Below are 24,644 nucleotides of genomic sequence, written 5' to 3' on the forward strand. Positions count from 1 at the left end.
CGCCCACAGACTCTCCCGCCCAGCGGCGGGGCGGGGCGGGCGGCCCGCGCGGGGGCGCGCACGCCCGGGGCGCATGCGCACGGCGGGGCGCGGCAAGCCGCGGCGCGCGCGGGGCCTACCCGCCGCCCGGCGTGAGGTGAGAGGCGGCGGCGGAGGAGGAGGCGCGGCCGGCGTGGCGCGTACCGCCCCGGCCCGGCCCGTGAGGGGCGAAGGGGAAGTCGGGACCGTACCCGGGCGGGGAGGAGCCGGCTCCGGGGCGGGGGAAGCGGGAAAGGCGGTGTCCGGGCAGCCAGCGGAGGCGGGGGAGGGAGAGGGAGCGGGAGCGGACTGACGGGAGCGCGCGCTGCCCACACCTGCTTCACGGGCCGCGCTTGCGGCTGCCGGGGGCGGGGCCGGGCGGAGCGGAGCGGAGGGCGCCGCCTGGCGGTGATGGGGAGAAGGGTCCTCCAGGGCTGGACGGGGAGTGGGATATGGGGCCTGGGATGTGGGGGAGTGGGGTTTGGGGAGTGGGTCAAGGGGAGTGGGGTTTGGGGCCTGGGATATGGGGGAGTGGGTTAAGGGGAGTGCACGGGGCTGTTGCAGGAATGGGCTGTGCTGCTGTGGTGTTAGTGGTGCACAGGTTCAGGCAGCCCTGTAGACGGGGCTAGAGCGGTTTGCAATTAGCAGAGTGAAGCGAGTGCCCGGAGGTGGCTGCGCGCTGTCACTTACAGCCACGGGGTAAAAAGTCCAGCCTGAAAGTTGTTTTTGGTCGTCGGAGGATCCAAGCAGAGGTGCAGGGATGTGTAGCCAGGGTGGAAGCAGCTGCCATCTGCGTGGAGGGGCCGCATGGCTTCAGTGGTGTCGCTGGACGCAGGACCGTGCCTCCTCCCACAGGGCATGGAGGAGAGAAGTCTAGAAAGAGAAACATGAATTTCCATAAGTGAGAAGCCTGAGCGCCATTCCCAGCAAAAATACCTTGTAAAAGTGAGACGTGTTAGAGATCCCACAGTGGAAAGCAACTCAATTCCCTGATGGTGGACAGCCGTGTAGAACCTCACTGTGCAGGTGCTGGTGAATCAGGCCTGTTCATAGGAGCTGCCACGCAGTCAACACTGAAAATGCAGTTGATATCAGCGTGGTAGATTTTTGCACTGCTGTATCCATGCCACCTCTAACCTGTTCGTTCTCGTTCTGGTGCTTCTCGGAGGTGCAGAACACTTTCTTGCACAACAGGTGTTCACAACTCTCTGCTCAGCACATACATTCCCACTGAGAGCCCTGGTGCAGGACTGCCTTATATCCCCATCACTTCACATCTCTTCTTAGGCTGTATCCCATCTCTCCATATTTGATTTCTTCTCATACGCAGAAAACAGACTCTCAGCCATGTCAAACAGTCCCCGTTATGAAGACTGCTGAGAGCTCTTTTGCTTTTCAGGCCGCTCTAGGAGGATCTCATCTGCGAGGGCTGCGTGAGAGACGTCTGCAGGGAGAGAGTACGCTTTTTGGACATACTCATTGGGACAAGGCTTACACTACAGGTCTTTAGGCAAGACGGGTTTTACTCAGAGGAGCAAGAACACCACCGAGGGAGAGGAATGGAGCGCCTGGCCTCCTTCAGTAGTAAGTACCATAAGATGACATTTGGGAGGCGTTTGCCATTGTTTAAAGACGTTAGCAGCTGTCTGGGGAAGGGAGACAGAAAACTAGCAGTATTTGGTCCACAGAGTCACTTCTTTGATCAAATTCTCAAGAGCACAAGTACATGAATGATTCAGTGGGAATTCAGGACTTTTTTCTATCTACTTTTTATGGTTGGGCTAGTTCAAATCTATTTTCTTGGAAAAAATGTGGCTTATAACTTGACAGTCTATTTATTTTGACTGCTTTGCAATGAACAAAATAAGGAGAACTTGCAGAGCAGTGTTTCATTCCTTGCTCAGCAATCTGAGCAGAGTCTGAGGTTTGGACGGGTTACAGAACAATCGTGTTGATGCCTTTGCAACCACAGCAATATGCTTTACGAGTCTGACTTGAGGTGGATGGATGGGAGGCTGCAGCTCTCTGCAGTATTCTCCACAAATAAGGCCTTGGGTCTGGTCTTTGGTGCAGAACACGAGCATGGGCACTGGGTCAAATCAGGCAGCTAGCATCACTGTGGAGTTGTACCAGGAGGCTGCTAAAGAGAAGATTTTCCTTTGGCTCCACTGCACAAGTTTAGGTTTAGCCCTCAGTGTATCAGGTCTAGCAGGGATGCAGTGCCAACATCTCTTTTACGACTCTAGCTGAACAAGGAACTTTTAACAGGTATTTGGAGAAGATGCAGTAGGAAAGAGGTTATATTCAGTTGAGTTCACTTAAAATTACTGGGCACAAGTGAATTTAAGTGATTGCAAAGCCACTGCCTTGTCTGTGTTGCATGAGATTTACTTTTGACTTCACAGATGACCCTTTTGATAAGCCTCCATGCCGAGGTTGCTCTTCGTACCTCACAGAGCCCTACGTTAAGTGTGCTGAGTGTGGGCCTCCTCCCTTCCTCCTGTGTTTGCAGGTGAGTGCAAGGATAAAAGCAAAGGCATTAATTTCTTTGAGAAAGTCATCAAAGGCCTGTCCGGTGCCAAGCTGTTCCATAAACACATTAATAACTGGTCTCTGTAAACTTGTATCAACACACTTATTTGCTCAGGGACAGGGAAATGACAAAGAAAATGTTGGAGGCTGAAGAACTGAGGCATGAGCAGCTGAAGGAGATCTTTGTGAAGGCAGCCAGAGCTGCCTAAAGACACGCAGTCGGCCTGACTGTGTAACGGAGCATGCCACTGCGTGTCCAGAGAAGCATCCCTTCTGTCGTTTTTTATGGCATGGAAAAGAAAAGCCATCAAGAAACACCCTTTCTCTCTCCCCACACATATTTTTCCCCTCTCAAATGGAAAAGGACATTTGAGAAAAGTTTGCAATATTGACAGTAATTGTTTGTGACCAGATGTAGTTCTTTAAATATTATGCATGTGATCTGATAACCACAGAAAGTACTGCTAGTTTTAATTATTAAATAAATACATTTGCATTATTTATGATTAAAAAATGGCAATAACCTCTAAAATCAAAAAAGGAGCTTAGCCTTGTGCTCAGATATGTACAAAATACACAAAACTATTTTGTATATTGGGTATTTTTTTTGTTCATTTACCTGTGCTTAAAAAAACAGAAATTTACCTGTTGAAAATAGCTGCAAACCGTGGTGGTGCTTTTTAAGCAGAGAACCAAGATTAAGGGGAAACTGTGTTTTCAATACTCATTAAATGCTCTGTGCTGTCTTCCTGGAACTGTCCACTTCTTTAAAACATACTACCAAGGGTCTTTCCCCTGCCTAACTTTGCTATAAATACTTAACAAAATGTATGTCGATTTACAGAAGTTGTGTCTTGGTGCAAAAGACGAGTAAGATACAAAGACAGATTTAACAAAATTTAACACAGATTTTTCTACCATTTTATGTTTTTTCTAAAATGAAATCAGAAAAATTGAGTATCTTGTTCAGCATATCAGGTGGTCAGTTTGGATACCCAGTGGTCAGAGAATAAAAGGAAAAAAGGGACCAGTTAAAATGTTTTCAGGGCAGAAGTAAGGGACTAATATAATGCTAATCTTTTGTTCTACAGTGTTTCACACGAGGATTTGAATACAAGAAACATCAAAGTGATCATACTTATGAGATAATGGTAAATATTTGATTTAGATAACACCTACTCAATCTTGAGCTTTTATAACTTCCCAGGAGTTAGAACCTTGCTTACTAATATTACCTTGAAAAGTTAAGTGATACAATTCTTTGATTCAGAGGTTTAGAACTATTCCAAAAAGAAAAAGTCTTCCTTGAGAGCAAAGAAAAATGTCCTCCTGGAGCATAATGGAGTAGTGGAGACATTTAAAGCTACATTTTTTTTATTGTGCCTAGATAGCACAGTGCATCTCACTAGACTTCCAATTCTTTAACCATGTGAATCAACTTCTGTTTCTCTATTCTTGTTTTTTCTTCCACAAAATTAATCAGTTTTAAAGTCTTCAGTAATTTTTGTTGTGTTTCATAGCATGACATTGTTGAATTACAGCTGGTAGATACAACAGGTAGTAGTATATCAGAAGATCTGTAGTGACAAACTAGTTTTTACTGTAGTTGATGACCCAATGCCCTAAATAATGCAACAATTCTTTGATCAGCTTTTATGGGACACAGTAAAAGTTTAAAACTACCGGTATTATGACTATGTTGCCCTGTAGTTTAGAACTTCTTTGCTTTTCACGTGGCAGATTATAACAGAAGATCACAGCAGTTTGATTTGCTTTTTTTTGTCTCTAGACTTCTGATTTCCCTGTCCTCGATCCTAACTGGACAGCTCAAGAGGAAATGGCTCTCCTAGAAGCTGTGATGGACTGTGGATTTGGAAACTGGTGAGAATTTAGTGGTGCAGCCAGCTTCAGTGAACGATGGGTAGTTTTTCCTTTCATTTCACTGGATCTTACTGTTGAATACATCAGTGCACGCTGAACGTTCAACGACATTGTTGGTGAGACACTAATTTAGCAGCTAAAGTGAATAGGAATTCAGACATCACCACCCATCAGTTCTGTGCACACAATGCGATCACTCTCTTGTCCAAAAATATCTTTTTCCACTAGAGAAAGAAAAAAAACCCCCTCAACTTACCTGTGTTCTTCATATTAAGCCTCCCTTTCTCCCCACTTCAGGCAGGACGTAGCCAACCAGATGTGTACAAAATCCAAGGAGGAGTGTGAGAAACATTATATGAAACACTTTATCAACAATCCCTTGTTTGCATCTACGTTACTGAACCTGAAGCAGGCAGAGGAGGCACAGCACAACGAAACAGCCATTCCTTTCCACCGTGAGTATCCCCTGCCCACTAGCACACGCAGGGAGCTTCCCCCCAAGGTCTCTGCTCTTCCAAAACTGGAATGAGCAGCCTTTGGAGAAAGGCAAGCACCACACATGCAGTTTGCCTTCATTCCCAAAATAAGAGCTTGTTCTGATGGCTAACTTAAATAATGTTAGTAGTAGAGTTTTCTTCACACTGTATGAAATCATTGGTGTATCAAATAAACAAGACTGCCAGTTCAGTGGAAAAAGGGAGGGAAGAGAATGGTCTGATACAAACATCAGGTTCTCAAAACCAGAACTTCCTGCCCAGCCTGTGGAAACGGTCACTCACAGAAATGACCACAGCAAAAGCCTGGATGTGCATATTCATTTAAAGGACAAACTACCTCAAAGCTGCTTCACATGTGGCACAATACAACAGCATGACCTTCACGGTAAATACCAGTGTGAGTTCTCGCCCTGATGCTGGGGTGGTTACTTTTCTTGTCCAGACCCTGCATAGCAATGTTAACTAAGAAGGGTTTCTACGTCCAAAACATTGCATCTGATTATCCACTTCATAGCAGGCTGATGTGATTTGTCATAAAATTCCTCCCATAAAGCTGTGCTGATTTCACACCTCTCCCTTTAAAACTGCCGTTTAAAAAGTGTATGTTAAATTTCAGCAATTTAACAAATTTTCAGCTTTCCTTAAATTTAACATCTTTAGAATTCCCCCAGTCTTGCAGCTGTTCTGTTATAAAGCTCCCCAAAACAGCTGGATAAAACATTGCTTGGTATCTGGAGGTTTAAATTTCACGATCAAGTGGTTAGAGCTAAACCAGTAGGAACTGGACAATTTTGATTCTGTCCCTGGCTGTCATTGATTTTTTTAATGTGACCTGGGCCAAGACAAATTCTCTGTGCCTCAGCTTGCTTTATCTGTAGCATGGGACTTACAATGCTTACCTCCTTCACAAGTGCCTCAGTCCATTATTGTCTGTAAAACACTGAGCTCCTCATTTGGGAGCGCTGTAAAAATTCGGAGTTGTATAGCTTTAATTGCAGCTCTCTGTAAACGGCACCCTGAAGATGGCAGATTTAACACCCCTGGTGCTATTAACTAAAAGAACTTGCACGCTGAGACTGAGTGATCTGCAGAGGTTGACCGGGGGGATGCTGAGCTCTGAAATGTAGAGTTTACATTTTATAACCTATTTATTACCTTGAATTTCTGTGCTTGACTTTTGAGAAGGCTATGAAGATCTCAGATTACTGCATTTTTCTCTGGATGAACTCAGTCTTTTTCTGAATATAACGCTGAATAAAAGCCCAATCAGGGTGTTTTTCTTCAGCTAATTATTCCCACTTTTCCTGCAAAAGAAACACCTATTTACAGATTGTTTTGTGTTAAAAAAAAAGACCCCAAGCCCTACACAACAACTAAAAACCTTTGTTTTTTCAGCTGCTGATGATCCCCCACGGCCTACTTTTGATTCCTTGCTCTCCAGGGATATGGCTGGGTACATGCCAGCGAGAGCTGACTTTGTTGAGGTAAGACTCTCTCTTCTCCCATTGTTTTAAATTTGCTACCGAATGCAAGATCAGCAAACACACACTTGTTTGCCCCTGCCTGTAGGTTTTTACGCTACATACAAAAAACATTAGAAGAGAGGACAGGACAGAGCGATTAAACCAAGGGTTTAATGACAGAGGCGGCGCTGCAGGCTTGCAAAGCTGCTGGCAGGCAACCCGAGGCACTGGCTCGGTGCGTGCGGGCTGTGAGGCTGCTGCTCCCACCACATGGCCAGCAATGAATGGGCTTACGTAAGCGGAGTAGATGTGAATTAGATGCTTAGCAAAAGGGGTCAGCTTCAGCACGCTTCCATTTCATTTGCCTTAGAGAAGCACATATGAGCCTGATCCAAAGATCACTTGAAAGACCTGCATTGTTTTCAGTGTTTTTAGCTGCAGGCCCAGGGCCCCAATTCCTGTTGCAAAACAAGCTCCTGTACATGAAGTGATGAATTCAGCCATGTAGGGGCCTGTTGTTTCTGTACATTTGAATTTTCACCACGGTGTGGGAGTCGTGGCGATTACCTGATTAATTCTCATTATCCTATCACAGCATCCTGTTCCAGTTACAGCCACGGAGGTGCATGTTATACATTCCCTAGTTAAAAGTCCCCTGTGATGTAAGTTGCTCAGGGACGGAACCTTGTACAACTGTGTATGAGTAAATATCTCTGTTTTCAGTACTTCTACATGTACTGAAACTCCATGATGATTTTTTAGTGCTAGTTAGTGACAATATATTAATCACCTCTGTACAGGAGTTTGACAACTATGCTGAATGGGATTTGAGAGATATTGATTTTGTAGAAGATGATTCAGACATTTTGCATGGTAAGTCTCATATTTTTGTACATTGTGTGAAAACAATGTTTCCGAGAGCCTGCACGACATTTCATTGGGTCTGTTTTTCTCTACACACTTTTTAAAAAGTGAACATGCATTTTTAATGATCTCACTTCTGTGCACTGGGATTTAAACACTGCCATTTCTATAGTACTCACTTTCAAATCTCTTTTAAAAGCTCTTAATCAACTGACATACAAACAGTACTTACATATAGAATAATGTGCTTCACTCACTACTGAAAGGTAGCCAGTTGTCAAGTAGAACACGACTGAAACCAAATAGTCTCCACCAGTAGTAGCCATCTCTTTAGGAAAGACACAAATATTTTATCCAGAATAAACTGTAGAGGAAGTTTAGCTAGGTAGCAGCAGATTATCTGAGCTAGCAATTTATCTGGAAACAGGTAGCAGTACATCAGTGTTTGAGTAAACACACCTACAGACCTATTAAAAACCAGAAACATCAATGCCTTGATATTGCTTCCCCTCCCCAGCTGAATCATATTCTTTCCATCTACATGTTTGTGAGCATAGCAAGGTACAACTTTTGTTCTGATTCAGAGAGGAATGCTTTCTTCTCTTTCCTAATACCCCTTTCCCCTGCTAAATCTAGTTTCTTAGAAGATCTGTGGCTTACCCTAACCTCTGTTAGTTTCAGAAATTTAGCATCAGGATAGGTATTGATGGTGGTTGTATGAGTCCAATTACTGCTACTGAGTTTCTGTGAATGTTGCTGCCTCAATACTACCAAATAACAGGAATTATTAAAATGACGTTTTAATCCATAGAGAAGAAAAGATCATACTTTTCCCCACATATATAAGTACACGTGGACTTTAAAAGTACTGTGTTTATGCTTCAGAATTCTCCCATCTGTGTCAGGCAGTTCTAAGCTAAAGCCTTTAGCATCCCTTGGAGACAGACAAATCCTGTTACGTACAGGCAGTCTTTCCAAACTTGAAAAAAATCAGTTTGAAATTTAGCAGTGTACACAGAGTTTTAAGGAATGGAAAAACTCCCTTGGCTCAAAAAAAGGTTATGAGAATCATATGTCAGTCTCCCTTCCCTTTTAACGGTTATTGAAAGGGGGACTGTCTTATGGACGTGTCACAGATTCATCGTGCCGCCTCTCTACTGTTTCTTTTTATTACTAGTAAAAGATATATTTTCTTGCTTCCATGTCCTATAGCGAGTCCTGGTAAATTGAAAAAAGCAAAATCATCTCCTAGTTCTGTTCATTAATTGATACCAATACTCATTCAAGCTGGTTTACCAGCACTGTCTTCCATACCCCCTACACATCTTCCACTGCATGGTTCAGCCATTTAAGATGTCTCCTCCCAGCCTCCTGTTTAAGTTGGCAATCAATGCAAAGATCAGCTTTCCTCATCTCTTCAGAACATGATCAAGCTATGCAGGGCCAGCCCCTTTGGTCTGTCAGTGTCCTCTTCGTGCCCCATACCAGACGCACAGGAGAAGAAAGTGAGAAAAAGGAGAAGAACGTAAGAAAAGGCAAATATAGGCTGATACTGTTTGTAGCATATCTTCCATGTTTCCTGCTGTAGTTAAGTTTAGACTGCTTGAGCCACAGGCTGCGTTCAGACCATGTTGACCAAGGCCCTGTCCTCCATGAACTTAGCTAACTGCTGTTAGAACTATATATATTTGTACTTTTGCCCCCATAACATCCTGTGGCAGTGAGGTCCACAATTGAGTTAGGAGTTCTACAATTTAATTATGTGTTGTGTGAAAAAATACTTCCTTCTGTCTGTCAAATCTTTTGCCTGGTAATTTCATTGGATGTTCTCTAGTCCATTCTTCAGTCGTCTTCAGTATTTAGTATAGGATGTCAGGCATTTGCCCTGTGAAAACTGTCTGGCAGAGGTTGTGGAGCACAACCAACTACATTTTCGATCTCTTAGCTCAGGGACTCTGGCAGCTTCCTTCCCACAGCTGTCCTAGATCTGCCCACGTGAGAGAGAATGCCTCTAAAAAATGAACTCCCAGGGTCTAGCCAGCTGTTTTTCTTTTACATGAGGCATCTTGGGGAGAGAAAGAATTATTTTCTAAAAAAACTTAGGAATTTGATCTTTCCCTTCTCCAAGTTAATACAAAAAAAGGAAGGAGCCACGTCCTCCCTGTCCTGCAGTTTTGAAGATCTCAGTTGCTGACTTCGCTTGATTGCTTGAGAATATTTTGCAAGCTACTTGTAGGATTTCATCCTCTACAAAATGGCTCAGCATTTGAATCTGAAGGCAAGGACATGCATTTGGATGATTTAACCTCTGTACGTCCTAGTTAACAGGCAGAGAAGGTTGTGAGGCAGCCCTGGAAGCCCAAATTCTCGTCATCTCTCCCAAGGTTGCCTGTCCCACTGCTAACAGGCAGCGGCTCTAACGTGCCTCTACCCCAGCCCTGCCCACTGGCAAACTCCCTACACCAGATCTCACAGAAGTGTCCTTGAAAAGCAGCCCTGGGGCTGTCCTCCACACCTGCTCCAGACACATTTTTGCTGCCAAACAGCAAACTTCTTTTTAAAAGATAAAGATGTAAAACAGGAGTTTTATTTCAATTAACTTATTGAACTGTTAACTTTTATTCAGTTCTTGCAATAAAATAAGTGCATGCAAATATATATTGCAGTTAAACACAAACATAATGGACAGATCAAAAGAAACAACTAGTTACAAATCTAATTCAGCCCAGAGTGCTTGAATATTTCATGAATTACAAGTTTTCATCAGACTGAATTATAACATTAGTAATTTGTCTTTTTCCAGGCTTTTTCTCCCCTTTTCTTCTCGTGTAAATGATTTTTCCCTCTAACACTGAGAAGTAATTGCTGAAATGGCAAGTTTAGAAGTGAGTGGAAATAGACTGCATCTCTGGCTGTACAGTAGTGCCATTTCATTTTATAAGATACAAGGCAGTCAATGTCCTTCTAAATATTACATGATGTTTATTCTTTTGTGGAAGTTCCTGACATGCTCTGAAGGCAGATACTCTGTTTGCCTAGGGTCCTGCTTTCCTCTAGGGAGGGTGGATTTGGATTTTAGCCATTAAGTTTGTACCAGCCGAGGCACACACTGGGTACACAGCCTGTTTACTTTGATTAGTTTGCATTCTTCCCATTATTTGGGCCTTGCATGCCAAATAGAGGTTAGCTAGTGTGAAACAAAGGTCTCACTCATTAGTGCTCAAAAAAGTTTTTGCAGACCAAATGAGGCTGAAGAGGAATGAAAAGCAAAGAAACTGTTTTGGACACAGTCTTGAGAAACCAAAAATATTTTGATTTTTTGGAATGGAGAAAGAAGCCTTGAATTTCTGCCTATCACTGGATCTTTCAAAGCTACTCTGACCATCTCCCAGAACCTTATCACTTCCCAAAGTGGACACTTTGAACACAGTGTCAGCTTGGATTATCTGAAGTTACCAGCACAAACAACTGCTTCCCTAGTATAGTCCATGGGGAAAAGCACAGCAAACCATTTCCATTCGTACAGCATCTCTTTTCTCACTTCAGTGCAGCATGTAACAGTATAGTAGTCTGAGTTACTCGTGCATTCCAGACTTTGTAATCGGCTGTTCCTGTGTGAATATGTCTATTAAAACCAAAAGCCCCTCCAAAAGTGCATGTAGCAGCAAATACTAATTTTTCTGTAAGCAGAAGCTCCATTTTTTCCCTTCATTTGTTCTCATTAATGTTCCTTACCCTCCCCAGTTAATCATAATTTCTTTCAGAATATTGTGCACTCAGGTGAAAGCATCAAAATGCAATGGTTGTAGGTGCATAATTACTTGTGATATTTATAGAGGTTCTCCAATGCAATTTCTGCGTGTACTGATTAAGTTCTGCCCACACAAACCCCAGAAAATAACATGTTGGCTTAGCTTGCAGAGGGTTTAAAACTAGAAAAGTATTTCCCATAAATTGGCACAGATTTCAACGCTTTTAGTCAGGTATTTCATTCACGTTTAACTTGCTGCATTTCCCAATTTCTTGTCCCTACATTTAGGCAAGAAGGAGAATTTACTACCTGTGCTTGTTCTTAAATTAGGAAACTTAAATATCTCTTTATGAAAATACGTTACGATTTTTGAACACTCTGGTTTTGCAAGAAATTTGCAAAATGAAGTAAGAATATTGCACTGCCCCTCCTATCTTCATACATAGTCATTTGCTCCTAGAGTAACATCAAATCAGTTTTGTATAAATTGAAGATTTTTTTGCTAATCCAGGATCAACAAGTGGAACTCAAAACTGTTGGCTCCTGAGCTAATACGCACAGCCCTGGGGCTTTATCCAGAGGGCTGCCCAGATGAATTGCCTAGAAGCTAGGGGCTTCCTGGTGTTTACATATAAATACATGGTTTAAAATTTAAAATATGCCACACTTCTGTCTTCATTAATTACTTATTGGAGAGAGCAATCAATAAACTGCCACCGGGGCCACCCCTGCTTACACGCAGTGAGCTGAGAGGGGACAAGCTCTTACTTAGTTTCAAAGAGCTGCGTGTTGTCTCTACAGACTCTAAACCCACTGTCAAGTCTTAAGTCTCTTCCTTCTGAGAGCGTATTGAAATTATTAATATAAAGGAAAAAAAGCCAACCAAGAAATCAGCCAGCTCTACACTTATTTAATGACCTAGAATTTTTGCATTATTTAACAAAATAAGCGAAGGGAAGGTGATAGGTATCTCCTTATCTTTTCTTTCAATAATTTACCAAAAAGGTTTATTAACCTCATGGTTACAGGAAAAGCTGAAGGATCTCTGAGTGGATCAGCCAGACTGCAGACAGATTGATTTCGAAAAGGATATGATTGCTAATGATCATGGCTTTTTCCTGTGCTTCTTCACGTTGTCTTGAACTATACTCTTTGTTCTCCTGGCAGACAGATAAGTTTAGAAGTTAACAAGCTAAAATCTTGTCGATGTTTTTAAGAACTGTAGCAAAGGCTACTTTGAATCTTCACTGTTCAGAACTCGTTCCTTGTTCTGTGCAAAGAAGCCTTTGTCCAAAGATGATACCTCAGCTCCTTAAATCTGGTAAGTTTGCTTTTCAGGAGAAGGAATACTTAACAATTGCATGTATGAAGGAACAAATAAGTGCTAATAGTAAAACAGTCCAAGAAGGAAGAGGAAAAGAGTTCTCAGGATCTACCCAGGTTCATATTTACTGGCAGTAATGTGTTTGGAAGGAGTAAGCAAAACAAAGCTTCTACAGGTTGCATGTACAGTCTGCAGAAGATCAGCCTCTAGTGAGTTTATGCCCCTGTAAAATTGCCACAGGATTTTTAAAACAGCAAAGTAGAGTGACCATTTCAGCCTACCACAAACATAAAGACTTAAAAATTAGCCTAATACAATGATTACTGACGTATTCTGTAATATTTTTTTTATTATTTTGCAGCTCTGAAGGTTGCAGTTGTAGATATCTATCATTCCAGGTTAAAGGAAAGACAGAGAAGAAAAAAGTGAGTTTTCAAGCAGTAATTGTGTTCTGTTGCTTCATTACCATGTTTTGTTCCCCAGTGTTGTCCTAATACTAAACACAATTGATTTGCTATCGCATCCTTCCAGACAATTGCCATGCATGGAGACCTTCTGCTATGAGATTTGCCTGACAGGCTTCATCTTGGATGTGTGGTTCTCCTCCTGTGCTCAGATTAAGATCAGGCACATGGCTTTAGCAATGGTACCAGCCCCGAAAACACAGATTAACAGACTCTGATACTTATTTGTACACATAGTTGACAAAGGACCTCTACACACCATAACTCTCCTCTAAACTCTCAAAACAAGTCATTAATTGTGAAAAGCCTATTGTCCAGTCCTTTTTAGTGCATGAAAGTCATGTACACAGTGGTCTTCATATTACTATCCCAAATCCAGTTATCCATAAATAACTAAGCTTCTGGCACACCTTATGAGATCAGGTCACCATTCTGCAGAATGACAAACTGAAATGCTGTCTGGGAAACCAGTCATGGGTCCAGGGCTAGGAACCAGAAAAAAGACACAAATCTTTGTTCTTTTTGCTCCCTCTGTAATGCTGATGGACTGCACATAATGCATTTTCTACTTTAGGGGAAAAAAAAAAAAAAGCTGCCAGTCTGTGACTAATTGCTAGACCCCCACTTTCTCCACAGAAATGTTTGCATCATTATTTTTAATTCTTAGTGGTCCATGAGTTAGTTTTCCACAATGTGTAATGAAGATAACTATATTGCTGACGTGAGTTTGAATAATTTATTCAGTTCATTTGACAGCTTCTTAGAGTGACTCAATCTACTCATTAAATTCAATTCTATTATAACTTTCAAATACATTGTTCAATATTTAAAATTATATCTTGCTGCATTACTCCCTGCTGGAAGAATTAGTAATTTGGAGTAAGACTCCTCATTCCTTCTCCTCATAATACAGCATAGTTCTGCTGAATGACAGGTAAGGGTTGATATCTATTGACCTGGCTCTTTATAATTCATAAATAAAAAATATTTATGTGGTATAATTTCTGTTATGATAAATCATGTCATACTTAAAGAAAGTGCCATAAGGCTCAGTTATATAACTCTAATAGGTGTCAGTTTTTATAGTTTCTACAGCAGGATGGGACAAAAAACTGGAAGAAGACATAAAAATGCTGATGTCACTCTCAGAAAGGCTTCTCTACATGGGACAGGAATATTCTTTTACACATACTAAAGAAAATGTAATGGGTTTTATAGAGCAAATTCCAACCTGACCTTGACAAGCTGAACCTTGTAGTATCTGTCATCATTTGCAAGTCAGGTGTTTATCGAATCGCCACCTAGCAATGGCCACATGACATTTGCTGAAACCTGTGACAAATGTCTTTGTCATGCACTTGTAAATATCTTACCTGCCTTTTTACTCTGCTCATTTCCCTGATCCCCTCAGGAGCATTTCAAACTTAAGAGTTACCTAAACCATTTTCCTTTTTTAAAAATCTAAGCTGTCATGGAAAAATTCCTTCATCCTGCTCCCAGTGGTGAAATCTACAGTCCATGTCTCACCCGTGCTCTAGGAGAAGGACATTTGTCTCTCTCTGAAGCTAGAAATCATGCTTCATGAGACATTCCTTTACCTCCAGTTTTGGAAGGACAAGTTATAAGACACTGTAGATGTGAAATCTGTGCCTGAAGAAGCATCTCAGCTAGCCAGCTCGAGGGTTGTGGAAATTTCATATGTGTTTAGTTTTAGACCCCTGTGATGGTCTAAATCAAAGTTTCTTGTGAAACCTTTGTATTTATGAGGTAATACCTTTTATTAATACCATTTTGCTCTCAATTACAGAATTATAAGAGATCATGGCCTAATCAACCTCAGAAAATTTCAGAGTAAGTATCAGATGTAACTGCTTAACTTTAAAGTGGCCTCTACCCAGGAAGCAAAACTTCCCATGTTCACCATTTCCAGTGCTGTTTATTCATACTGGAGCACATTCAGATGGCCTGAATTCCAGCAGATTTCCTGCCCCAACTGTTTCCAACCGGCTGGCTCTAGCTACTCCCAGCTCAGTGTTCTAGTTAGTGCCTCAGAATTGCTCTTCAGAAGCATTTCAGGCTCCGAGTAGGGAGAGGGGTAAAGGTGAAATCTGGGCCTTTTAAGTGCATCTCACTATTCTAAGAAACGATCAAACAACGTTTAAGTATCATCCTTCATGCTTTTAGAATTGTAAGGGCTGTATAATTTTGTTGCTTTGTACTCATCAGTTTGTAGTTGTGACACCAAAATGGCCAAGAAGTGTACCAAATCTGGATCTGTGGGCAGTTCACAGAGGCTGGTAGTCACTTCAGGTTCCACTGAATTTATTTTCTTCTCACAGTAGGAGTGACAAGGTGTGTCACTTTTCCCCCCCTCTAGTTTTGGAAAGGCGCTATCCAAAGGAGGTTCAAGACCTTTATGAAACAATGCGACGATTTGCACGGATTCTTGGACCCGTAGAGCACGATAAGTTCATTGAAAGCCATGCACGTAAGTATTCTGAGGATTTTAGCATGTATGTTCTTCACTAGGTGTAATGAGGGGTTGCATCATCTACAATCTTTCCTAAATATATACCACTCCTGGAGGGCAGGAGGTTGCTTTTCTCCTCCTCCCCCATCTAACTACCTCAGAAAAACAAATACAATTGTCATTTGATACATTAAATGAGCAGCAAGTGTTTTTTTCCACTAAAAACTTTGTTCTTTGTTTGATTTCTCAGTTGACTGAACATTCTGGTCATGTCTTAGAAGTAGTATTTTCTTAGCAAAGGACCACTATTCATTTACTGGGACTGTAGATCACTGAAAGAACAAAATCCTTAAAATTTATGCCTGTATTGAGAAATTGGGAGCTGGCAGCAAATCATGAATTCTTTGAAAGATACATGTTAAACTATTATATGGGTACATAATTATATAGTACAGCTGTCATTATGTCCCTTACCTTAAAGGAAGAGGCATTGTTCCGTCACCGAATCATCTCGAGTCTTTATGCATAATCATAGCATGTGTTTAGTCAAATTCCAGTACGAGTCATTACATCCTGCTTAATTCTGTGACTTAAACTGGGAAAATTGTTGCTCATTAGAAGGAACAAAGCACTTAAACAGTTGAGACTGTATTTTCAGGACACCCTGCATGAAATACCAAAAGTATGATCCTGCAAAATCATGAGTCCCACATGTGAGTGCTAGTCCTGGAACCTAGTTTTGTTGTTGTAGTGACAGCAAAGTCCTCAAGTTAACCTGAGAGTCAAGTCCACACATTATACAGATCTCCTGAGGAGTATGAGTAAACAAATCCGAGACAAGCAAACTTCCTCACTGTAAAACTAAGCGCTGCCTGGAAGCCAGCTGATAAAAGCTATAGGCAGCAAATATCTCTGAGCAAAAGAAACACGGGTATTTAATCTTACTGACTGCAGAAAAAGAGTTGTCTGCAAGGGAAAATTTTGGAAGGTCCAGATATGAAAAATCATAGTTCAAAGACAATATTAGATGCTATAAGGAGCCTGGATGGAGTAGTTTTTTAAACCTATTGAAATGCCTTCCAGAACCCCTACATTATTGTTATTTGTCTTGTCCAGGGTATGGCAAAGGAACTGTCAAAGCATGAAGATAAAATAACTTTTCTGAGCACAGAAATGCTAGAAACTAGCTTAAATCTGTGATGGAGCAGTGTTACGACACAGTGAGTTTGAGATCTGATACAGGTTAACCCACTCTGTGGTGCTGCATACTTCATAGCTGAACTGTGTAGACAAATAAGAAATAGCAACGTACACCAGAGCTCACTGCCACCCCCACTGACCCACGTTTGTTTTTTGGATTTCCCTTCTGTTTACTCTTGGGCTAAAACAGTGGAATTTGAGCTGCGAAGGGAAATAAAGCGACTACAGGAATACAGAGCAGCAGGAATCACCAATTTCTGTAGTAAGTACCTGATGCATTATTCAGCCCATTCCCATTCATCAAGGTGTGGAAGGATGATTTTACAACATTTAGGGTGTGTTGAATAGAGAGATGCTTGTTTTTGAAATGCATTTGCCTAGCTCTGTAACTGAACAAGGCTTTAGCAATAGTGCTTCAGTCCAGCTGTGCTTTTCTTAAAGCACATCAGCCTGGAGAACGCGCTGTCTAGCAGAGCTCTGCTGTAGTCACCACTTTGCAAAAGATTCAGGAAAAAAAGAATACCATGTCATGGCACAGTGGTCTCCAGTGCTTTATCTCTGGACCCTTTCACTGGCTATCAACAAGTGTGATATCTGGAGAGAGGGCTAAGACCTCTACATGAATGAAATGGCCTGTTCTATCCTGGAATTGGATCCTGGAAGCCTTTGTTGTTTGTTTTTGGCCTGAAATTAATGGGGGTAGGGGTGCAGGGTGGAATCTAATACCTTCCCATGCCAAGTCGTTGTCACTAGCAGAGTCTGCTCCAGAGTCAGAGGACAGTTTCTCACTTATTTCCTAAAGTAGAAAACCAACCGTCTGACAATTTTGACGGAGGCAGCTGGTGAGGACGTGGTACGTGTTTGCCGTAGGTGCCAGAACATACGATCACCTGAAGAAGACGAGGGACGAGGAGCGTGTGAAGCGCACGATGCTGTCTGAAGTGCTGCAGTACATCCAGGACAGCAGCGCCTGCCAGCAGTGGCTCAGCCGACAAGCCGATATGTACGGTGACAGTAAGGCTGTGCATCCTACAGACCTGTGCTGCGGTCAGAGAGGGGCAGCAAACACATTTTTCTGATAGTAACAAATGCGTTCCCAATTCATTACAGTAGGAACAGTCTGCAAAATTCAGAAGGGCCAGAGAAGGGGTAACAGCAGCAGTGCTTGGTGAAGCACAGACAAGAAAGTGACTACTAAGGGCTCAAAATCTCAGTTTTCTGTGTTTTATATTTCAGGAACTGCTGTTAGTAAAGCCCAGGAGGAAAATAAGGTCTTTATGGATATTAATGAGGGCACAGATGACACTTGAAAGGTTTCAGATGATTTTACATGTGGCCGCATTATTAATGTTTAATTAATAATTAAACTATTAATAATAATTAAATAATTTCATTTAATGATTAATTAAAGTGTAGTCACCCTGCACAAGCACTTTGATTTAAGGAGCAAGCTGCAATGCAAAGGAAGTGCATCCTGTGTGCTGCGTGGGCTGAGAAGATGATTTGGAATTGCCCCAGTCAGTCTCCACTGAATTTTTTATTTTGTCCCCCACCCTCCCATTTTGTTTTTCTTTTTTAAACAGGTCTCAGACATGGTCTTCCCTCTGGGAGTGCTAAATATTTAGAAATCCTCTTGACTTCAGATCAGGGCCTGGCTTAGGCAAGTTGAATTGTGTAATGATTAGGAGTTAGGGAAAAAGTAGTTTCAGGGCCAATATATGCAGTTATTCTTAAAAAAAAAAAAAAAAAAAAAAGACATGAAGGCAATTTGAAAATTTCCTTTCTTTTCAGTGATTCCGGCCTGACTCCCACGGTACCAGTTCCTTCAAATTCAGGTAACTGTTAGATGATGGTCTGTGATAAAAAGCCACCTGTACATCAGTAATACCATTCTGACAGCCAGCTGGAGAGCGACACTTTTGAGTGCAAAAGTGTCAGTCTTCAAGCCTCGTGGTTAAGCGCTGCTCAAGTCAACATCACCTCAACCTAACTCATTCCATGTGCAAATCCTGTAGGGTTTTTTGCCGAATTTCTAGATTTTTCTGACTACAGGTGGAAAACCCATCCTAAAGCACCATTAACAAGGCAGGAAAGAAAAGAATTTTCACATGAGACCAAAATTTTATCTTTAAGAGATAACACTAATCCAGGTTTTTAATGAAGCTGTATAGCACACACCATAGCAATATGAACCTGACAGAAAGCAGCTTTGGGAGGGCAGAACACCAAAACCAGTTGCCTGAGAAGCAGGCAATGGTTGCAGCATCAAGCACTCCAGAGTGACAGAATGAAACGATACAGGTTGCTTGTGCAACTTCAGTTTTCCTTTTCTATGAATGTGCCTTTATATTCTTTAATTCTGTAATCACAAATCATGTGTTTTTCCACCAAAAGGACCCCTATCTCTTTCAGTGCCCAATAAGGACAGATTCAGGGGTCAGTCAAGGCGCTCGTGAACGAGATTCTATAAAATCCCATCCCATTTGTTGAGGTCAGAGGGTGGTATGCAATGAATGAGACTAGGATAAAGTTTTCCTGGAAGGCTGTTAAATGTTGGCAGGGAAAACTGGCTTCTAGCTCTGTCCCTACATGCAGTTTTTACATGGATGCTAATAAACCACTTGAACCAAACTTCTCAGAGGTGGACACTGAGTCTACATGTTCTCCCTCATTTTGCCAGGAGCCTTGGAAATGTAGGTCAGAATGCCAAGCACTTACTCATTGCAGAAGTCAATACACACTGTGTTTTAAACATATTTGGTGATAGCTAAGAACTGGTGTTTTGGAGAGAAGATAGCATGTGTGTATCTCAGGCTGAGCACCCAGAATCCATGATACAGTATGCCCTCAGCTGAAGGGCTAGCATGCAGAATGAAATTAATTCTTTGTCAAGTATTCAGTGGCCAGTGAAGGAGAAGAGCCCAAGAGAACATGAATTGCTTTGCCTGTGGAACTCAGATAGCATGCACTGTTTACAACCAGTATCACATGCTGAACAAAACCCAAACAAAATACCATATAGTTGGTAATTAAGCAAACATCCTGCATGCTGAATAAGGCAAGGATACCGAGGAAAAACTGCCACGTGTCTGTGTAATTAAAGGCTGCATCATACTGAATATACAAAGAGGGCAAATTAACGTTGCTTAACTTTACTTCTAGATTTTGAGATCTTGACTTTGCAGCCTTAATATGTTTTCTTTAACGTAGTTTGTGTGTGTGTTATTTCCTAGGTTTATAAAAGAGTAAAACCAAATTATGTCGTGTCTCATCATAGCACGTTCATTCCAGGCTGTAGAACGAGGGAGCAGTGCTGGGAAATAACTTCCTCTCCACCTACCAGAGACTCACTGCTCCAGCTTCTTGCTGGCCCTTCAGTGTTCTCCCTGATCAGGCTCCCATCTGTTTCCTGCAGATGCACAGGAGAAAGGGACTCCCCAGTCCCAGAGGCAGGACCCCGACAGGGCAGGGTCTGGAGCAGAGGCCAGCACCATCCTTGGGAAAACGGAGCTGCACATTTTCCAAGATCTGATTGCTTTGCCAGATCTGGAAAGTCTGTCCTGGGACAAAGAAACCTCTCTCTGACAGTGCCAAACATCCAACCCACAGCACAGGGGCAACAGAGTGTCTAAAAATGTAAATAAATAACCCTAGCTTTGTTCTGAGCTCTGGAAGTTAATAAAAAAATACCATGAGAAAAAAAAACACAAAAACCTGCAAGCAGACAGCCCTCATGAAAGTTTAAGCTGCACCACTTAAAGTTCAGCAAGGTTATAAACAACAGCGAAAGTGAGAACTATCAGACTACGTTGTGATAGATATTTCTTTCAGTACTGTTTATCATAACGGACAAAAATAAATCCACGAACTGCATTTGCTTTACAATATCTGCATCATATTTAAAGGCATTTAAATAAAACACTGCTTGAGGAAATTATCAGGAACGCCAGAGAACTGGCTGTGAATCACACCAGTAACGCATCGCAGCATCCTTGCAAGGCGCTGGTTTCACACCTGCTGGGAGTTAGTCCCGCACACTGTGCGCACCCAGGCACACCCTCCACGCAGCACCAACCTCCCTGACCCCGGCAGGAAGAGTCGGCTTAGTCGGGAGGTGCAGCCCCGGTGCCCCTTCGACACAAAGCTGTTGTCCTTCAGTTCCTCCTAAAGCCAATGAGCCAGAGCTAACAGCGTCAGAGTCCTCGCACAAGTATGCACAGGGCTTAACGTCCTCACTCAAGCATTCACAGTGCTTAACTACGTCTGTTGCAAAACCACCCCTTTTACCAAATCAGTGCCCTTTTTATGTTAAGCCCTAAATAACCCTGTCTAGAACACTTGGGTCATACTGGGTTAAGCTCATGATAACACACCTAAGGAACAGCCACCGCCAGACTGCTCAGAGTGTTCTTCAGTGTGTTCCTTTCTTGTCTCCACAGGCAGACGCAGCGCCCCACCACTGAACCTCACAGGTCTCCCAGGGACAGAGAAACTTAATGAGAAGGAGAAGGAGGTGAGGAAAGGAATGAAAAGATAATCTATATAAAGCTTTATCTTCACAGTGCAGGGGTGCTCACACCATCTGTCGCGGGTGCTGTGAATATCACCTCAGCTGTATGCCCTGACTACTCTTTTCTGCTCACAAAAATCAATCAGGTTTTCCAGTTGGCTTCTTAATTTCAGTTACTGTACTATATGTACAACAAAGCTGCAGCAAATCAGCTTATTTAGCAAGGAAAGGTGGAGAGAGCCAAGGTGTTGTTACATGTTACAATGCAGCAAGGGGCCTGCTGTGTATTTATGGCTCAGTCCTGCAGCCCCAGACAGGCCTGTCCTCTAATTCAGTGAAAGGCAACAATGGATAACTATTGAAATAAAAGATTTTTTTTTTTAATAGAAGTCATAATCTGTCCTTAGATTGTCCACAGGGCAGGTTTCAGTCTATGTGAAACGCAGATGTATTTCAGACTTCCCCGTCTGTGTGGAAACTGTTTCCACTTCACTGGAGATGGCAGCATTGAAAATCAGATCACAGATTCACCATGGAACATGGCATTTCTGGCTCCATTCAGCACATAAATAATTGTGACGAGGACATTAGTATATATGGGGAATCCGATTTCCTCGTCAGCTGAGACATAAAGTCTGAGTTCCTCGGAATTCTGCAATTTCCTATCAATGAGGAACAATCATTAAGCATTTCCTTATTAAAAGGAGGAGACAGCCAGTGTCTCCATTGGGAGCAATACCGTGCCCCAGCTCGAAGGCAGCTGGTATTTGGAAGCTAAATGGGAGCGTTGCAACCCAACAGCAGCGCACTGGCGCTTTGGAAAGCGATTCCTTTTACCCAGCTTCCAGACACACAATGCCCTCCCTGCACGGTTTCCATCCTCGGCTTCCGGAGGGGGCCGGCGCTGTGTGCGTAGCTGCTTTTGTAGAAAGGTATTAAAGACTTAGTCTGCAGGGGATTAATAGACAGATGCCCTCACTGGCTCCCGTCCAGCATGCTGAATTGCTGGTTGCAAGTCTCTTTGGCATGTGTACTTCCCTTGGGTTGTAAAGAACAACGCCCACACAGGACACACTCATAGTTACGCTCCTGCGAGCCTGGAGCTTGCTTTCATCCTCCTAGTTTATTTTTTAGTCAGGAATGTTTTTGAATGCAGCAGCCAGCAAGCTCCTCCCCTCCCTACCTGTGGATCGAAACAGCTCATGATGCAATTACTGTGTGCCTCCCCCGTACAAAAACACACGTTTAAAACGTTTTCAGAAAAATATTCACAACGTTACTCCCCCAACAGGGATCGCAGGAGGAAGGAGTGTGACAAGTGTTAGTGTTTATAAACTTCACCTTTTGTCTTGCAGCTCTGTCAGATGGTGAGGTTGGTCCCTGGAGCCTATTTAGAATATAAAGCTGCTTTGGTGAACGAGTGTAACAAACAAGGAGGCCTGAGACTGGCGCAGGCTAGAGCGCTCATCAAGATCGATGTGAACAAAACCAGGAAAATCTACGACTTCCTTATCAGAGAAGGGTACATCACAAAAGCCTGAGGACAGACAGCAGCGCCTCGGCTGGAGCAGACAGATGTGCAGAAGCTTTGAAGTCACTTTGACAGCGCTGAAAGATTTTAACAGCGTTGGATGAAGGACGTTTCCTTTTGTTTAAAATCTTTTGGGGCTTTTTTTTGTAAAAGCAAGTAGGGAGCTTTGTTAAATTGTATGAATACTGACATTTCTTTGTCTGGTTTCCTTTTGGCTCTGCTGTTTCACACTGCTGTTGTCAGAATTACGCTGCCACGTAGCGCTGGGAAGAACCGTATGCCATATAAGCTCATCTTAAATGCGAATGGGCTCTCATTTCTAACACCTCTCGTAACTAAAAAGAGAATCATGGTACTTTTATTCTGACAGTGACACAGAATAAGGACAGAAAAGCAGCACGTAATGAGCATCACGCTTTGTGTGAGTACAGGGGTATAGAAACGCAGTCCCCTCCCTTCTTGTACTCCTTTCTAAAACAGTGTCAGCTTTCAAAGGAGAGAGCACATGCCCGAGGGTACAAAAATAGAGCTTGCAGTGGTCCAGTCTTTTTAACTTAACGGTGATAAAGGATGGGAAAGGACATTGCAGGGAAGCGCCTCAACAGTTGTTACTTTTATGTGATATTAGCACATATCACAGCATGAGAGCACTGTACAAACCGATCAGCTTCATCTGCTCCCTACTTGATTTGTGCTTGTCAAGTTACATCCAGTCCCTCCGTTTAAGCCTTCGTTGCTCCGGCTCACGGGGAAGGCTGGATGTTACAACCAGAGCAGCCTGTCGGAACATGAGAGACACTCAGTACCGCGACTTTCTCTCACACAAAGAGCACGACAGACTGCCCAGAGCACACGCATCAGCCCTTCCTGCCCTCCTGTTCACGGGGCCTTTCTCAGCCAAAGGCATTAGCAGCCACGTACCCAGGTGACCAACAAAGCAACGAGGGGGTGCAACAAGTTACTACACACACACACAGAGCACCCCGTCCCATCAGATCCATTGTACGACTTCAGTACAAAACATTTGTATCTGAACACACAATTGGATGGTGAAGATGGTTCTTTTCAGGCACAGCTTGGCATGGTTTACTGAGTCCTTATCAAACAGCTTCCATTGCTAACGTGTAATGCTGAAATAACGTCCCATGAGTAACCCCACAGCCAAAGTGGGTGGGATGGTGGGTGCTCTCAGGTTTGGGATCTCACACAGAAAAGCCTGAGCTACAACTATACTGATACCTATTTAAGGTGTGTAGGTTTGGGGTTGTTTGTTTTTTTTTCCCCCAAGAGTAATTATCCTGTGTACCTGAGGTGCCATTGAATGTGAAGTATTTTGGTTTGTAATAAAATCAAAATGACTTGAAACAATCTTACATCCACGTTCCTGGACTCTGAGCGAGACTGTAAAGGTCATGCAACTGCCTGTATCTATATCCATCAGCTTCTCACCATGAGAGAGAAGAGAAATGCACAACAGCGGCTGTACGGATGCGACCACTAAATTACCTAGAAAATACTACTATGTAAAGAAAAAGCAGCAGGAATAAACTACATGTTGAAGATTAAAGTCTGTAGAAATTGAGACTGTATAGACCGGGAATGCCAAGGGAAGGGACAAAGTCAGCTGTAAATCCTTGGGAATGTTTTTCCCAGTTGTCTTTTAACATTAAACAAACAGCCAAAATACCTTTCCTCTTGCCCAGTCTCCTACGCCATGAGTTGTACACAAAGCAGCACGCAAGCCAAACACACCGGTGCCTGCCGTGACCGTCCCGAGATCGGCACCATCCCCAGCAAACTGGTGACATTCCTTTGCCCCGAAGGGACCCAAACAGGACCGTGAGCGGGACCTGCTTTGACCCAACACAGAACTACCCAAACCCGAGCTGTTGCCAAGCCCTGTGCTTTGGGCAGCGTGAAATAATTTGGCCATCTGGAAAATGTCGAGGAGGAAAGATCTCTGGAAAGGCGAGAACTGCAATCCCTTAACTGGCCAGGACAGGAACCACAACAGAGACTTTTCCAAGGTAAGTAGAACATGAGGCAGTGGGGAAGCAGGGCTGGGATGTTTCCCTCGTGTAGCATCAAAGTACAAGAACAGGTTTTCCCCTTTCACATGGTCTGGGGACAGGCGAGCAA

At 42.8% G+C, this 24,644-nt stretch overlaps 1 protein-coding gene across 1 annotated transcript; it reads left to right on the forward strand.

The window, feature by feature from the left end:
- The first annotated feature begins 71 nt into the window (after positions 1-71).
- Positions 72-23,873, forward strand: TADA2A (transcriptional adaptor 2A). The gene is made up of 16 exons (XM_068415519.1): positions 72-136; positions 1,418-1,602; positions 2,424-2,530; positions 3,642-3,701; positions 4,340-4,431; positions 4,729-4,886; positions 6,324-6,412; positions 7,192-7,264; positions 12,692-12,755; positions 14,602-14,645; positions 15,172-15,282; positions 16,655-16,726; positions 17,335-17,467; positions 18,256-18,299; positions 20,904-20,977; positions 22,330-23,873. The coding sequence occupies exons 2-16, from the start codon at positions 1,578-1,580 to the stop codon at positions 22,513-22,515; spliced, it is 1,332 nt and encodes a 443-aa protein (XP_068271620.1). The 5' UTR covers positions 72-136; positions 1,418-1,577; the 3' UTR covers positions 22,516-23,873.
- The last annotated feature ends 771 nt before the right edge of the window (positions 23,874-24,644 follow it).

This window comes from Nyctibius grandis, chromosome 18, assembly GCF_013368605.1.
Source record: "Nyctibius grandis isolate bNycGra1 chromosome 18, bNycGra1.pri, whole genome shotgun sequence".
Lineage (NCBI taxonomy): Eukaryota > Metazoa > Chordata > Aves > Nyctibiiformes > Nyctibiidae > Nyctibius > Nyctibius grandis.